At 42.3% G+C, this 16,732-nt stretch overlaps 1 protein-coding gene across 9 annotated transcripts in view; it reads left to right on the top strand.

Moving 5' to 3' along the window:
* The first annotated feature begins 2,128 nt into the window (after positions 1-2,128).
* Positions 2,129-16,732, top strand: part of ACTR3B (actin related protein 3B) — a 79,482-nt gene continuing 64,878 nt past the window's right edge. For 2 of the 9 annotated variants that reach the window (XM_070616912.1, XM_070616913.1), the window contains exon 1: positions 2,176-2,313. Coding sequence is in view for 4 of the 9 variants with exons in the window: in XM_070616901.1 (XP_070473002.1) it covers positions 2,270-2,313 (44 nt within the window). In the remaining 5 variants the exon portion in view is untranslated. Of the gene's footprint in view, positions 2,314-16,732 lie in introns of all 9 variants that reach the window. The other 7 variants (XM_070616901.1, XM_070616908.1, XM_070616904.1 and 4 more) reach the window with 7 other exon arrangements.

Consider the following 16,732-nt stretch of genomic DNA (forward strand, 5'->3'; position numbering starts at 1 on the left):
CAGAGCCGGTTAATAAAACAAGGAGGGAAGCAGCTGGGGACTTCTGGGAAAGGGTGCCTCCCTCTCCCTCTTAGAAAGGAATAAAGATGGGGCATCTCCCCATCTGTCCACTACAGTCTTGGAGTATGGAGCAGCTGTAGCCATTGTGCAGGGGGACAAGCCTGAGGACAAAGGCCAACACGCAGAGCCTGGAAGAACAGAATGTCCAGGCCCACGATGACGTCATAGAGTGGGTGAATTATCTTGGAGTTTCCGGATTTCCTATCATATAAAATACTAAAATTTGCTCATTCCTTGTGCCATTTCTAGTGAGGTTTTCTGTTACCTGCAAACAACATCTCAACTGATACATAAAGGGTTAGCAGTATGTAGAGGAAAATACTGAAGTCAGGAAATCTTTTACTTCCTACCAGCTTCTGACCATGGCCACCATTCCCAGTAAGTCCTATGTAGACAGGATACTCCCCACAGAGGAGATACTCCTTTATTACTGGCCAGTCCCAAATTCCCATAAGGGCTTCTTCCCTGGTGAAGTGGATTGGGCCACATGTGAGTGTTGATGTCCCCCTGGCCTTTGTACATGTTTCCCATCCTGGAGACACTCTCCCACTCTACATTCTCCTCCATCTAACTACTCTCTACCTACGCTCTGGGTTTCAGCTTAGAGACCAATGCCTTGAGAAGACTTCACTGACTCCTACGTCAGGGTTAGGTGCCCCCTTCATGGCTTTCTGGGCTCCCTGGACTGCCCCATCCAAGCATTACCACCCTGGACCACCGGGTCTATTTACTGTCTTTGTCTCTCACTAGACTCTACAGTCTTGGTGGCAGAGACTGTGAGTGTCCTGTTTACTGTTTCAGGCCCAGTCTAATACCAGGCCTGCCTCATCGTAGGCACTTGATAAATAAGCATCAAGTGAAGGAAAATAAGAAGCATGGCAGTGCTGATCTTCAGCAATCGAGAGTTCATCTGCTACATTCTGACTATGGCCGTGAAAAAGTGGGAACTGGGCTGGGCCTGGGGGAAACACAAAGTAGGCAAATGAGTCTTTGCCCCTGGCCCCAGGGTCCCAAATGGGATTTTGTCCACACTCCTGACCTTTCATTTTCCTCTCATCTTCTACTTCTCTCTCCAGTTCCTTTGAAAATTTTCTAGGTCTGGGCCATGCTTGACGCTATAGGTGAAAAAACCCACAAAAACCAAAAAAATAAAACTAGCAATAATGGGTTACCGAGAGTGATAAACTAATCTATTACTTCTCCTCGGGGAAAACACAATGCTTTACATACCACTTAAACTACATGGAATTTCGTATCCAAAAATCTCCTAAAAACTAAACTAACGTCAAGAACTTATGATAGGGCAGGGGGCAGGAAGCAAGTGGGACTTTCAGTATCTATACAACATAGTAGGCAGGTGCTTGCCTACTTTGGTCCCTAGTGTTGGTAAGAACTTTTGGACGATCATCCCATCTTTGATACTTGAAAACATTTTCCCAGAATAATCTTGGTGTGGTGTTAACTCAATCTAAGGTCATTGATTCTTTACGGCTGGCCATGCATTTGTTTTGCAGATTTTTCTCCTATAGAGGAAATTTTGCAGTGTTCTGCTAGTTATAAAAATTCTAACAGTAATTTTTTTTCCTTTATGGTGTTTATTCATTCATTGGACAAACATCTGGGTTCTTCCCATGTATGCACCAAACACTGTGCAGTACTAGTCAGTAACCGGTAAGACAGACACGAGCCCCATTCTAGAGGCGCCTATAGTCCGGTCGGAGAGACTACAAATAAATATATATATTAAAAATTTGCTCCAAATGTTGCGAATGAAAGTATAGATTGTTGAACAGACGGTAAGGAGCGGGGGGTGGGGGGACTGGAGAGGAGGTAGGGTGAACAGGGACAACTTCCCTGAGAAGGTGACACTTGGCCGGAGACTTAACGGATGAGAAGGAGCCGGTCTCGGAAACGGGGTCAAGTTCACTGTAAGTCAATTAAAAATAGCCCCCAGTCGCTCCGACAGCAAGGTGGGACCTACGGGCGAGAAGGCGTCGCCGCCAGCACTAAAGATGGCGGGCGCGGGGGCGTCCCCGCGCGGTGATTGGCCGGCGGGAGCGGCGTCACGTGGGCGGCCGCCGAGCATCCGGGCTCCCGGCGGCGGTCTGCGAAGGCTCCCGGGAGCGGGCGGCGCGGGGCGAGCGCGGCGAGCGGACGGCGGCGGGGCCTCTCGGGCCGCCCGCGTGGCCGAGCGGCGCGGGTGCCGAGCATGGCGGGCTCCCTGCCTCCCTGCGTGGTGGACTGCGGCACCGGGTAAGAGCCGCTGGCGCCCGCCCCGCTCCCGCCGCGGCCCCGCTCCGGCCCCGGCGCCGAGCACCTGCCCCGCGGCGCGCCCTCTCACCTGGAGGCCGACCCGCGCCGCGCCCGGCGACCACCTGTGCAGGTGGAGGCTGCCGCCCCGCCCCCGGCCCTGTCCCGCGCGCCCGCCGGGGTCACGCGCGGAGGTCGCTCCCCTGGACAGGGAGGGAATGAGGCGGGGGAGCCCGCCGGCTCGCCTCGCCCCCGACCTCTGCCCTCGGCCGGGCTCCCCCGATCCCGCAGCCCCCCCGGGATGCCAGCTTTCGGGCGGGTTTCTGCAGACCCTCTGACATGTCTGCCTTTTACCCACCCAACGGTGCCCTTGCCTTCCTTCCAACATTCTTAAAACTGGCCCTCGTTCCGGGCCCCCCGTGCATGTCGCTTCCCCCTGCTGATGTTTCTTTACCACTTGTGGAGGCTTTTACATCCGTCTCCCCACTTGACATCTTTTTGCAGTCCACTCTGCTCACTTCCAGTATGAATGGCTCACTCAGGCTAAGCGCTTGCTTTAATTTGCGTAGACTGGCCTTTGCACTTAAAAAACGATGCTAAAAAGACTCCATTTTGAAAAACAGTCTAAATTTGGGGAAGCCTATTTGTGGTGTAGTTTTTCCCCCCTTTACTTTTTGGGTGTGATTGCATTTTGATGTTGCTAAGATATGCATGACACCATAGGGAAATTCTCTGTACTTTGGCCCAAACTTAGCTGGTTTTAGGAAGGTGCTTACTCAATCCGTCTAGCTGGTAGTTTGGAAATTCAGGCTTACCTGCTCCCGTTACAGGTGAAGTACTTAATAAAACAGCCTGTAAGTAAATTTAGCCTCGTAAAGATTTTTCAAGACGGGATTTTAATCATTTTTGCTTCAGAACATTCCATAGCATGTTCACCTTAGCCTCGATTCTTTTCCATAGAAAAATGGACTTGGTTTGGTTTCCTTGACAACCTTGTGGGGGTGTCTTTAGTTTGCTCCACTCCGTCTCCTCCTGGTGGTTCTTTTCTTTTGCTGCTGAAGCCACTAGTAGTGGTTACAGGCTGGAAAAAACTGCCTCTTGGTTTGTGCTAATTCTTCTTTTTGAAATACATATTGTAGCAGAAGTTTTGTGGCTTTTTATTTTGGAAGTTGCTTTGCTACCCAGAACACAAGCCAAAATCAGTATTGATATGAACAACTCCCAGTGGCTGGCTCTCTTATGCATCCCCTCTCCTTACAATCTGTGTTCACCCCATGCCCACCTGAGGTCTGCTTGTGCCGAGAGTGAAGGCACCGGCTAAAAGTGTTTTTCATTTCCACATTTGCATGTGAGATTTCTGTTTCTGTTTTTGGTCTTGTAAAATGATTGAAATATAAAAGCATTTCTTGGTACTAGCAGTAAGATAATGCCCACAGAGTTTGTCATCCCTTTAATATTAGTAAGCCGGGGGCGTTACTCATCATTCTTGCTATAAATATCTAAAATGTGGTGCTCAGTTTTGACCTTTTGAGGTGAGTGATAAATGTAACTGCTCACTTGGAGATATAACATCAGTATATCGTTGTTTTTTGGCCCAAAGTCATGTTATTGTCTTCATGCTGTCGTAGGCCTTGGACTTAGAAACGCTGGCGGGGAATCTTCCAGAGGGTTTCTGCTGGACATAGTCTGTCCTGGAGAGGACTCTGGTTAACCTGAGTCCCAGTGTTCAGTGTATAGCCAGAAGGAGCAGGCAGGAAGAGCCTAAATTTATTTAGGCATATTAGTAGTTCTTATGTTTCCCAGAGAGCTAAATGGTTTTTGGGTTGACTTTTACCTCAAAATAGGATAAAAAGAGGTAAAATGCAGGTAAAAATAACCAGGACCAAGGGCAAGAATGGGCCTGGGGAGTTGCCCTCGACTGTAGGCCAGTGGTTGCTGTAGCGGGACCTCTGATTGGCCCTAGTCTTTCTGTCTGACAAAATTCTGAGAGTCGTTGTCAGTTATCTGATTCCCATCATCTGGGAGGAAGAGAAATATCTGTTTCTCAGGGGAAAACGCTTTTTCTAACTTTTAAAAGAAAAATTCATGTTGAATTATACATAATGGACATTAATGATTTAGTAGAAAATGCACTAAAATAGCAGATTTCATCCTGGTGGTTTAGCATCCTCTAGGAAACCCTGAGACCAACTCAGTGAGCACAGGTGTGCTGGGGGCTGGGATAATACAGACAGAGGGATCTGCTTATCCAAAGATAAAGCTTCGTTTATTTAGAGGAATTGCTAGGTTGCATAGTTTTCAGGGAATATTCCACAAATACTAGTCTCACTTCTCTTTTTTTTTTTGAGGAAGATTAGCCCTGAGCTAACATCTGCTGCCAATCCCCCTCTTTTTGCTGAGGAAAACTGGCCCTGAGCTAACATCGTGCCCATCTTCCTCTACTTTATATGTGGGACGCCTACCACAGCATGGTGTGCCAAGTGGTGCCAATTCCGCACCCGGGATCCGAACCGGCGAACCCCGGGCTGCCGAAGTGGAATGTGCACACTTAACTGCTGTGCCACCGGGCCAGTCCATAGTCTCACTTCTCTTAACCAGCCTTTTTAAATGAGAGCTTTTGTATTTTTTAAACTACGGAAAAGCTGCAAGGAGAGTACCGAAAAGACAACCATATATTCTTCATCCAGTTTCACCAGCTACCAACCTTTGCTTTATCATTCTCTTTCTATCTATACCTATTATTTTTGTAAATTGTTTGAGAGTAAGTTACAGACATTGTGCTGTTTTATACCAAAATACTTCAATGTATACTTTCTGAGAACAAGGACGTTTTCTTTTATAATCACAGACCAATCATCAAAATCAGAAATTTAACATTTCTACGATGGTGTTATCTAATATGCAGTTTGGATTCACACCAACGGTCCCTTTTGTATCTTAAGGACTCTCACCTCCCTCCCTCATCTGCCACCATACCTGTGTTTGGTTGTCGTCACGTCTTTTAAGTCTGATTGAACTGGACCACTTCCTTAGCTTTTTCTATCTTTCAAGACATTGACATTTTTGGCAGCCAGTTGTTAGGGATAATGCCCCTCAATTTAGGCTTGCTGGTGTTTCTCCGTGATAGATACAGCGTATGCATTTTTGTCAGGAAAACTGCAGAAGTCAGGTTGATCCTTCTTTGTGCCTCCCATCGGAAGGCTTCCCCCGACCTTCAGCTTTGTTGAGAGGTAATTGACAGGTGACGTTGTGTAAGTTTAAGGTGTACAACACAGTAATTTGGTACATTTCTGTATCTCAAAATGACTATTGCCACAGCATTAGCTAACACCTCCAGCACATCACATAATTACCATTTTTTGTGGTGAGAACGTTTAAGATCTACTCTCTTAGGAACTTTCAAGTATATAACGCAGTATTTTAACTTAAATCTCTATGCCGTCCATTAGATCCCTACCGTTTATTCATCTCAGAAGGCTTAGCATAGTGATTTGCCTCATTCTTGGTGATGAGCTGGATGGGGCGGCATCCACCAGATTCCTCCACTGCGTGGTTACTGTCCTCTTTGTAATTGATGTCATTTGTGGAGAGAGACTTTGAGATTGTGTATATACTCTGTTCTTTCTTAAACTTTCCCCCATTAGCTTTAGTATCTGTTGGTGATTTTTGCCCTAATTGATTATTACAGTGATGGTTGCAAAATTGTGATTTTTTAAAAAACTCCAGCGTTACCTATATTTATTAATATTTTACCATAAGGATGCACTTTTCCATAACCTCTATTTGTCATCTGAGATATGGGTTGTTATTTTATCCCAAGGGTTATAATCTGGTACGTCATTCTTACTATAATCAATGGGTGATTATCTACTGCCATTATTTGTGTTGATGCTTAAATTATTCCAGATTTGCACAACAGAAGCTTGTTCTAGATGTTTCTGGTGTTCTTTAGACATGTGTCCATCATTTTTTGAGCATTTTGCTTTTATCGAGAGACTGCAGTGATGGCCTGTGCCATGCATACATCTTTTTGTATTTTTTGCTGCAGTGTCTTTGGGATAGATTTCCAGAAGTGGGATTTCTGGGTCAAAAAGTAAATGCATATATACTTTTGCTGGATGGTCTCAAATCCCCATCAGTAGTGTGTATCTTCACCAGCAATGTATGGAAGTGATGTCTTCTTACAGACTCACAAACAGAATATATTGCCTTTTTTTTAAAAAAAAATTTTTACTAATCTAGAAGGTAAAAATGATAGTTTAGTTTTAATTTGAATTTCTTATATTATTATGTGGGAAGATGAGCATCTTTTTGTATGCTTAAAAGATATTTGCATTTCTTTTTTCTGTCTTGTCATTTCTCTAGCCCATTTTTCTGTGGGTTTTGGTTTTCTGTTCTTTTATTTTTATTTATTTTTTAAATTGCAGTAACATTGGATTATAACATTATATAGCTTTCAGATGTACATCATAATATATTTTGAATTCTGTGTAGATTACATCCTGTTCACCACCCAAAAGCTAATTATACTCCATCCCCTCACATGTGAGCCTAATCACCCCTTTTGCCCTCCCCCCTTCCCCTGGTAACCATCAATCCAATCGCCAATGCTATGTGTTTGTTTGTTGTTTTTTATTTTTAGAAGCTCTTCAATATATTAGGATGTGTTTGGGGTCCCACAGACCACTTCCAGGTTCAGTGATTTGCTAGGAACAGTCATGGGACTGTTGCAAAAAGGTACAAAGCAAAAACAACCAAGGGAAAGGCACATGAGGCAGAATCTGGAGGAAACTGGGAGCAAGCTTCGAATCCTCTCCCAGTGGAGTCACACAGAATGCTTACTCAGCATCCGGTGTGACAGCACAACTCTAAAGGGAAAGCTCTTTAGAGACTCAGTGCCCGGTATTTTTAATGGGCTGGTCATGGCACCCTCTGCCTAGCATATACCAAAATTCCAGAGTCCCAGAGAGGAAGTAGGTGTTCAGCATAAATGGTATTGTTTGCACAGCTTAGGCACAGTGAACCACTCTTACCATTTAGGGAATAGCAGGAACTCTCCCGAAATCTAAGTTCCCAGAAGCCAGCCAGAGGCCAAGCTTGCAGGTAGGCCTTTCTAAGGATGGCAGTCTTAGGCTTGTTCACTCTTTTCTGCACATAGGGGTATTAACCCTTTATGATATAAGTTACAAATATATTTTCCCTATGTATCATTTGATTTTTTTTTTTTTTTATTTTTTCCTTTTTCTCCCCAAAGCCCCCCGGTACATAGTTGTGTATTCTTCGTTGTGGGTTCCTCTAGTTGTGGCATGTGGGACGCTGCCTCAGCGTGGTCTGACGAGCAGCGCCATGTCCGCGCCCAGGATTCGAACCGACGAAACACTGGGCCGCCTGCAGCGGAGCGCGCGAACTTAACCACTCGGCCACGGGGCCAGCCCCTGTATCATTTGTTTTTTGCCATGCAAAGATTGTTTTTTTTTTTAAAGCAATCAGATTTGTTTATTTTTCCCTCATTGTTTCTGGATTTTGAGTCATAGTTAAAGTCCCCACCCCCATTCCCAGGTTGTATGGTGGTTTGTAAAAATGGTTTCATTTTTTCATTTAGATCTCCATTTGGAACTTTTCCTGGGGTATTGTATGAGAAATGGACCCAGTTGGAGCCAATTCTGTCTTTTCCTTTTAGCTATCCTGTTTATCTCAACATCATTTATGAAAAAACCCCCAGTGCTCGGAGATGCTGCCTTTATCATGCACAGATTTGTCCATGCAATTCTGTTTATTTCTGGATTTTGTTTAGAGTTGCATTAATCTGTCTGTTCATACACCACCACAGAGTTTTAATTACTGAGGCTTTACAATGATTTAATATCTCATGGGGCTGGCCTCCCCTGCCCATCCCATTCTTTTTTTAGGGTTTCCCCATCTGTTCTTGCTTCTTGTTCCTCCAAATGAACTTTATAATCAGCTTCTCTTGTTCCAGAGCGAAACACCTGATGGCATTTTTATTTGGATTGTATTAAATTTATAAGTAGTTTAATGAGGACTGTCATCTTTATGATGCTGAGTCTTCCCATCTAAGACCATGGTATTTTTCCATTAGTTCAAGTCTATTTTGTGTCTTTAGGAGTATTGTGTTTGCCTCAGGTAGACTTCTGAAGGAGTATTGTGTTTGCCTCAGGTAGATTTCTCAAGTTTACACCTAGGTATGTGATTTTCTTTTTTGCTATCATAAATGGTGTCTTCTTTTTCATTATATTTTCTGTTTTTCTTGAATACATTGACTAGTAGTTTTTTTATGTTGATTTTATAACCTGCTACTTTACAAAATGCTCTTTGTTTGTATGAATTTTTCTCTTGACTTTTAGGGTTTTCCAGAAACAAAATCTTGTCATTGGCAAGTAGAAATTGTTTACCTCTTCCTTTCCATTTCTAGGGACTCTAACTGCTTTTTTTTGGACTCTCTGCGGTGGCTGTTACCTCCAAAATAATGTTAAATAGGAGTGGAGTTAGTGGGCATTATTCTTTTGTTCCTTGCTTTAGTCGGGTAGCTTCTGGTATTTCCAAAATAAGTAAGATGCTGGCTTTCAGGCGGCTGTGTGTGTGTTGCATACATGCATGCATACACACAAATATACAAACATATGCATACATGTGCATATGTGTATATATAGCATGTTAGGAAAGTATCCACCAGTTTCTGTTTTTTGGAGTGTTTATAACATGAACGAGTGTTGGATATTAGATACCTTTATCTTAAATGGAATGTGGTTTTCTTCCTTAACCAGTTAAATATGATGAATTAGATTAATGAGTTTCCTAATATTGAGCCACTCTTGCATTCTGGAATAGTCCCCACTTGGTCATGATGCATTATTTTTTGATGTGTAGGTAGATTCTGTTAATATTTTATTTAGTTTTTTTTTTTAGGTATTTTTTTGGTGGGGAAGATTGACCCTGAGCTAACATCCGTTGACAATCTTCCTCTTTTTTTTTTCCTCCCTAAAACCCCAGCACATAGTTGTATATCCTAGTTGTAAGTCCTTCTGGTTCTTCTGTGTGGGATGCTGCCACAGCGTGGCTTGATAAGTGGTGCTAGGTCCGCACCCAGGATCTGAACTGGTGAACCCTGGGCCGCCGAAGCAGAGCACGTGAATTTAACCGCTCCACCACTGGGCTGTCCCTCCTTTGTTTTGTTTTTGAGTAGGATGTTAAATTCACTTTTATTTTTCCTTTATATTGAAAAGGTATTTAATACTGAAAAATTTTTGCTGTTGCACCTTTACCTTGATGGATCTGTTAGATTTGGGTATATTTTTGCATTATTATTTTCAAGAAATTTTTGTATTTCTGTTTTGAATTTTTCCCTTAACTCAATATTTCTCTTTTCTTTTTTTCTTTTAAAGATTAGCACCTGAGGTAACAACTGTTGCCAATCTTTTTTTTTTCCCTGCTTTTTCTCCCCAAATCCCCCCAGTACATACTTGTATATTTTTTTTAATTGTGGGTCCTTCCAGTTGTGGCATGTGGGACGCCACCTCAGCATGGCCTGATGAGTGGTGCCATGTCTGCGCCCAGAATTCGAACTGGTGAAACCCTGGGCCGCTGAAGCAGACCCTGCAAACTTAACCACTCAGCTGCAGGGCCAGCCCCCCTTAACTCAATGTTTCTGTACCAGCATGTTTTAAAATTTTCAGATGGAAGGGCCTTTTAAAAAAAATTTTGTGTGTGTGTTTTTTTTAGGAAGATTAGCCCTGAGCTAACTGCTGCCAATCCTCCTCTTTTCACTGAGGAAGACTGGCCCTGAGCTAACATCCATGCCCATCTTCCTCTACTTTGTAAGTGGGATGCCTGCCACAGCATGGCTTGACAAGCAGTGCCATGTCCGCACCCGGTATCTGAACTGGCGAACCCCAGGCTGCCGAAGTGGAACGTCTGCACTTAACTGCTGCGCCACTAGGCCGGCCCCCCAAATTTTGTTTTTAATTTCTCAGTTTATTACATCGTGGTCAGAGTGCTGTTTGCAGTTAATTTCTATTCTTTGGACTTCACTGAGTCTAAGATATGGTCAATTTTGTGAATGTCGTGTATGTACTTGAAAAGAGGTATGTTCTCTGTTAGTGTGTTCAAAGTTCAACATATATCCACGTGAGCTATCTTAGTAATGATGTTGTTTAGGTCTCCCGTTTGTCTTTTGTCCACATATCTCTCTGGGAGTGAGAATGGTGTCTTAGGGCCTCCTGTCATTAGTGCGTTTCTTGTTTATTTCTCCTTGCGTCTCTTGTAATTCTGCTTTATGAAAGTTACTGCTCTCTCACTGAGTGCCCCCATGCTAAAACTTGTATCTTCACCTGAGTTGTTGCTTTATCATTGTGAAGTGTCCTCTTTTCAGTGGTTTTTAGTCTGAATTCTACTTTGTCAGAAAGTCAAAGGATGTTCAAAAAGATGCCAAACAAATGCAAACTGAAAGAAAGGAGTATTGTTTACATGCAATGCAAAAAACTTCAAATGAAGCAAGTGGCTCATTTATTTATCTTTTGATTCACTTAAAATTTGTTTATTTTATCAAAGTAATACGCACACTACTTTAAAAAGTCAAATACTGTTCAAAGGCTTTTGTGAAAATACACGGGACTGTTCTCCCTACTTTTTTCTGTCCTTCCCCAGAAATAACTACTTTTACCTTTTAATTATTTGTCTTCTGGCATTTATAGATTTCCATATTTCTAAGTAACATGCAAATAATGTGTCTTTGATTATCAGTTTTTTGCATTATGTGTTGATTTACTGTTAGCTGAGGATTTAATTCTCTTCACTACCTTCCCCTCTGTGTCTCCCCCTCCGTTCTCCCAGTAGAGATGTAGTTTTACATTTCCCAGTGAAATCTGCGATCAATGTTTACATTATTATGCTTATGCAAATGCACTTCCTTACTCATTGAAGTGCACCATAATGATTTTTTCTCTTAAATTTTGTTTTTACCGAAGTTAACGATTACCCTATTTGTTTGTGTGCTTTGTTTTCTTTGTGTCCATTGCTAATTATTTTCCATGTTTTCGAGTAGCCGACCTCTCAGTACAAGTTTCTACAAGGTTAGTCACATTCAAGACTCTGTCAGAGTTTGTTTTCGGAGTCATCACTTTTGCAGACATCTGTCCTTCTGTCTGGCTGGTGGCATTCCAGCCCTGCCACACAACTGGGACTTCCCTTGCAATCTTCTGGGTATTTTCTGTGCCTGTCTCCTGGCCTGAGTCTCTGTTGCCTGCTTTCCTCCCTCGTGCTGGTGGTCCCCCAGTAAGCAGCTTTGTTGGGTGAAAGAGGTGACTCAGTGGTACAAGGCATCTTGGTGGCTGTCTTTGACATGTCTGTTCCCTGAGTCTCACGTCCTGTCTGGGGCACCTCTCTCATCCTGGGGTCTCCTCCACCATCATTCTGGGGGTTCACGAACACCTCTCCTCTTTAGTTCATGTCTTCTTCTTCCCTGGTTTTCGCCTTTGTTTTGGTAGAGGGCATCCTCTGGTAACTTTCTGAGAACTGCTATGTGGGAGGGAGGTAAATTGTTTTATTTCTTGTTTGTCTGAAAATGTTTTTTTTCTACTCCCTCGCTTGGTTGATCGTTGGGTGTAGTATTCAGGGTTGGAAATAATTTTCCTTCAGAATTTTAAGACACTGATTCTTTGTCCTCTTGCCTCTGATTTTGCTGCTGAGAAGTCTGAAGCCTGTGTGAATGACTGACTCCCCCACCCCTTTCCAGAAGCTTGTAGGGTTTTTTTGGTTGCTGGTTTCTGATAGTTCACAACAGTGTGCCTTGAAGTGGGTCCATTTTCCTCCATTTTGCTGGGCATTTTGTAAGCTCCTTCCATCTGAAAACTAGTGTCTTTGAATTTGGGGCAATACTTTTGAATTACTTTTTCCTCTCCTCTGTGTATCTTTGTGTTGTCTTTCTGGAACTCTTGGATTCATGTGTTGAATTCTTGGGCTGTTTCTCTGATTTTCTTGTCTTTTCTGCCTTATTTTCCCTCATTCTTTCTTTTTTCTTTACTTCTAGGATATTTCCTCACTTTATCTTCTAGCCTTTCTCTTCAGTGTTTTTCATCCTTGCTCTGAATTTTTAATTCAGACTTCTTTTTGTTCCCTAAATGTTCTTTTTTTATAGCATCTTGTTCTTGTTTCTTGGACATAATATCTTCTCATTGGCATGGATGCTAGTGGTGTTTGTGTGTGTGTGGGTGTTGGCATTGGTGGGTTTCCCCACGTGGCTGCTGTCTCCTCCAGGGTGACTTTGATGTGTGTGTTTTCCTCCCTGTGTTCCCTGGTACAGGCCTTCCTCAGATGTTGGTAATCTCTGGCTGCCTGCTCGTGGTTAAAAGTCAGGAAATTGAAAAGCTTGTTGGACTCCCTGAATGTGTGGGTTTGCCTTCTTGATTTTGAGCTTCACGAAGGGTGTTACAGGTGGGCTGTTTGCAGGGGACTCTCCTGGTCTTAGGGTCTTTAGGTGTTTCCTCAGGAACTGGCCAGTGCCCCTGCGAATATACCTCTGATCTGCTTGGAGCGGCGGGTCTGGTGCTGGTGTTCTGAGAGCTGAGTAGGGGAGAGAGGGGCCTGCGAGAGGGTGTCTTAGTTGTCAGCTTTTGTTGTGTGTTTGGTGAGGTAATTCCTTTGTTTTCAGAATGGTACTGTAGACTTCGAGTCCAAAGACACTTTGCTTTACACTCTGCAGAGAACTGACTTCTGGAGAATTCTGGGGTCAGGGAGGAGCGGTACCCTAGCGGTGTGGGGCAGGGGAGGGGAATCTCCCTGAGGCCCCATGGCTTGGGCCCTCCACCCTTGCTTCTTGGCCCTTTAATCCCAGTTCCACAGGTGCAGTGCAACTGCCAATTCCGGAGCCTTTAAAGATCCCGGGTGTGTGTGGGGCTGGCTGTCAGCTTTTGCCTCTGCTGGTTTTCTTACATCTCCAAAGTCAGTTACCACCGAACCTCAACTATCCAGGGGCAAAAATTTGCTATTGCTTCATCTTCTTTTCTCTCTGTTGCTGTGGTTTAATATATCTTAAAAAAAAAATCATTTTGCAGTTTTAATGGGGCCTTGGGACAGAGTGAAATTAGATTGTATGTTTAATCCACCATTTTAACCTGGAAGTCCGAGTTCACTTGATAATGCTCAAAATCCACAAAGAGGCCATACCTCGTAATCTTTTATTTACCAAACAACATAGAGCAAAAAATGCTGCTTATAGAAGGAGAAGTGGACAAGTATATTAGGTAATGTAAAATTTACAGATGAAATAGACCAAAAAAAGGATACTGATAAAATAATTAATACATTTGAACTTACACAGTGAACTCTGTGTCCTATAAACAGAGACTGCCCTTCTCTATACGAAAACCCAAGGAACATTTGAAGAACTTGATCATGCATTAATTTACAGTGTGCAATGTAGGGAGTGTGTATAATTTAGAAGTCTATCATTGGGATCTGGGAACAATTTTAGTTGTGTCAAAATCTTATTCTAAGGCAGTTGTCACATTTTTTTTTAACTGAGAAAGTCTTGGGATGGAATAGAGCTATTCTGGTTGCAGTTTGGGGTTTGAGACTGGACCTCATAAGGGGTCTCAATCGAAAGGCTCTCTGTGCAGGATACAGTTTGGAAACACTGTTGTTCTAAGATGTGACATTTCCACTTTCAAACATAAATTAATTGAGCTTACATTGTCACTTTCTGCTCTAAACACATGGTTGTAGGAGGAATTTCAACTGTATATAGATATGTTTAGTTGACAGTAGTCAGATTAATTCTCCTGACTGCAGAACCGAAAAGTCTATGTCTGCTGCTGTTGGAAAATAGTGGCATTTAGCAAGAAGAATTAAAGAAGCTTTGTAGAAGGACTGTTGAGAATGTTTGAGGCAAATAAGGATATATTGTATTTACAGGAAGTGAAATGGGAAGGATCCACGAGAAAAGGAGGTGGGTGGAAGGCAGAAATGGGGTGGCTGGGCGTAGGAGAGCGCGTGAGACTTCTTGACTCCCTTTTTATAGTGTTTTGAGGTTTGAATTATGAGAACATATTGGTTTAAAAGGAAAATAGTTGTAAACCATTGGTATTGCTTTATGCAGCTGTTGATTCTGTTTCCATATCTTTTGTCTGTCCTGATTTCCATATGAGAAAAGGTCTCAGGTCAGGGGTTGCCTGGAAGGGGGCGTTGAGTTCGAGAATGTGGCTGGCAGGCTGTAAGTATAGTTTATGTATTTTTGAGAACAAAACCTGCCTCTACCATGCTGCCTGTCCTTTTGGAAGATAGTATTCAAACAAACAAACAAGGGCTTTTAATGTAAAAGTTGGTCTTGATTCCTTATGTACACATGTTTGGGAAAATGTGGTTGATAGAGCTCTGAGTGAAAGATATACATAGAGCTGGAAGAGAAACAATTCGAAATTTTGGTATAACGAGGGACTTCAATTTAGAAACGATGAAGGAAATTATTCAGGAAAATAGTTGATAGATTTATCACCTAAACTGTTTAAAACTTATCTTTCAGAAAATGTATAATTGAAGGTAAACCACAAAGTGGGAAAAATTAGTGACACATATGAGCAAACATTGATATCCTCAGTATGTGAAAGTGCATACAAATTGATAAGATATTAAAACTCTAGTAAAGGGGCCGGTCTGGTGGCGGAGCAGTTAATTCGTGTGTTCTGCTTTGGCGGCCCAGGGTTTGTTGGTTCGGATCTCGGGTGCGGACATGGCACTGCTTGTCAAGCCATGCTGTGGCAGGTGTCCCACGTATAAAGTAGAGGAAGATGGGCACGGATGTTAGCTCAGGGCCAGTCTTCCTCAGCAAAAACAGGAGGATTGGTGGCTGATGTTAGCTCAGGGCTAATCTTCCTCAAAAAAACCCAACCAAACAAACAAACAAAACTCTAGAACAGTTCATGCAAGAAATACAGATCTCTAGTACACATCAGATAACATTCAGTAAGTAGTAAAGTAAATAAAATTATTGAATAATGAGATCCCTTTGCTTTTTTTTTTTTTTAAGATTTTATTTTTTTCCTTTTCTCCCCAAAGTCCCCCAATACATAGTTGTATATTCTTCGTTGTGGGTCCTTCTAGTTGTGGTATGTGGGATGCTGCCTCAGCATGGTTTGATGAGCGGTGCCATGTCCGCGCCCAGGATTCGAACCAACGAAACACTGGGCCTCCTGCAGCGGAGCGCGCGAACTTAACCACTCTGCCACGGGGCCAGCCCCCCCCCTTTGCTTTTTGAATTAGGAAATATTGTCCAGAAGTGGTAATGTCTAACATCGAGATAGGGATCATTATTATTCACCTTTCATGGATGCAGAGAGTGAAGTATGGAGCGATTAATTTACTTGCCTGGAGTCACGTGGGTAGTGCTGCATTTTGAACTCCCTCAGACCGTAAATATATACCACTTTGCAACTACTTTCAAGCTATATTATAAGCTATTTATGGCAGTAACTATAAATCGGCTTCATTTTTGATGGTTGTATAGCATTTTATTGAATGGATATAATATAATTTATTTAATATATCCTCTATTGATGGCATTTGAAGGTTGCCAGTTTTTTGTTGTTGTTTTGCTGTTCTGTGCTGTAGCTAACATTTGTTGTGCATATCTTAGCATACATGTAAAATGCTTCTGTGGGTAAATTCCTAGAAATGTGCTATTGGGGCAGAGGCCATATGCACTTAAACTATTTGGACTATGGGTATGTGCACTTAATATTTTGATAATGTGATACTTTGCTTTATAATGACTCTTCAGCCTTTTACTATCACCCATTTACTACCACCTTCTTCAGTATTGGCCCAGATTTTGAATGGTTTTGCATTACATTTATAGATAGATTTAGTGAAATTTGATGTTTCTTTTAACATATTGACTCTTCCTATGTAAAAGTAAGGTATGTCTCAGTTTATTTGACTCCTATGTGGAGCTTTCTTCACACATATCATATAGTTTATTCTTAAGGGTAATATTGTTCTGTGTTGTTGCCATTGTGAATGGGTTCTTTTTATCCAGTATATATTCTTACTTGTTATTGTTAGGTAGGAAAGTTGTTGATTTTTGTGTCTTCATTTAGTAACTGGCCATCTTACTGAATTCCCTGTTGCTTTTAGTTTTTCGCTTAATTTCCTTAGATGTTCCAGGTCTGAAATGATCATTTACAAATAAATTTTTGTCTTCTCCTTCCCAGTATTATTCCTTTTATTTAGTTCTTTGTGATTTGTATTGTCTGGTTTTTCTAAAACAGTGTTAAATGGGAGTAATGATAGTGGGTCTCCTTGGCTTAATTCTGACTTTAATAGGGATCCTTCTAGTTTTTCTCTATCTTTTGGTTTGAGAGATTTTTTTCCCCATGATCATCTCTTCCTAAGGATTGAATGTTTTTGTTTTGCG

The sequence above is a fragment of the Equus przewalskii genome, chromosome 4 (assembly GCF_037783145.1).
Source record: "Equus przewalskii isolate Varuska chromosome 4, EquPr2, whole genome shotgun sequence".
NCBI classification, from domain to species: domain Eukaryota; kingdom Metazoa; phylum Chordata; class Mammalia; order Perissodactyla; family Equidae; genus Equus; species Equus przewalskii.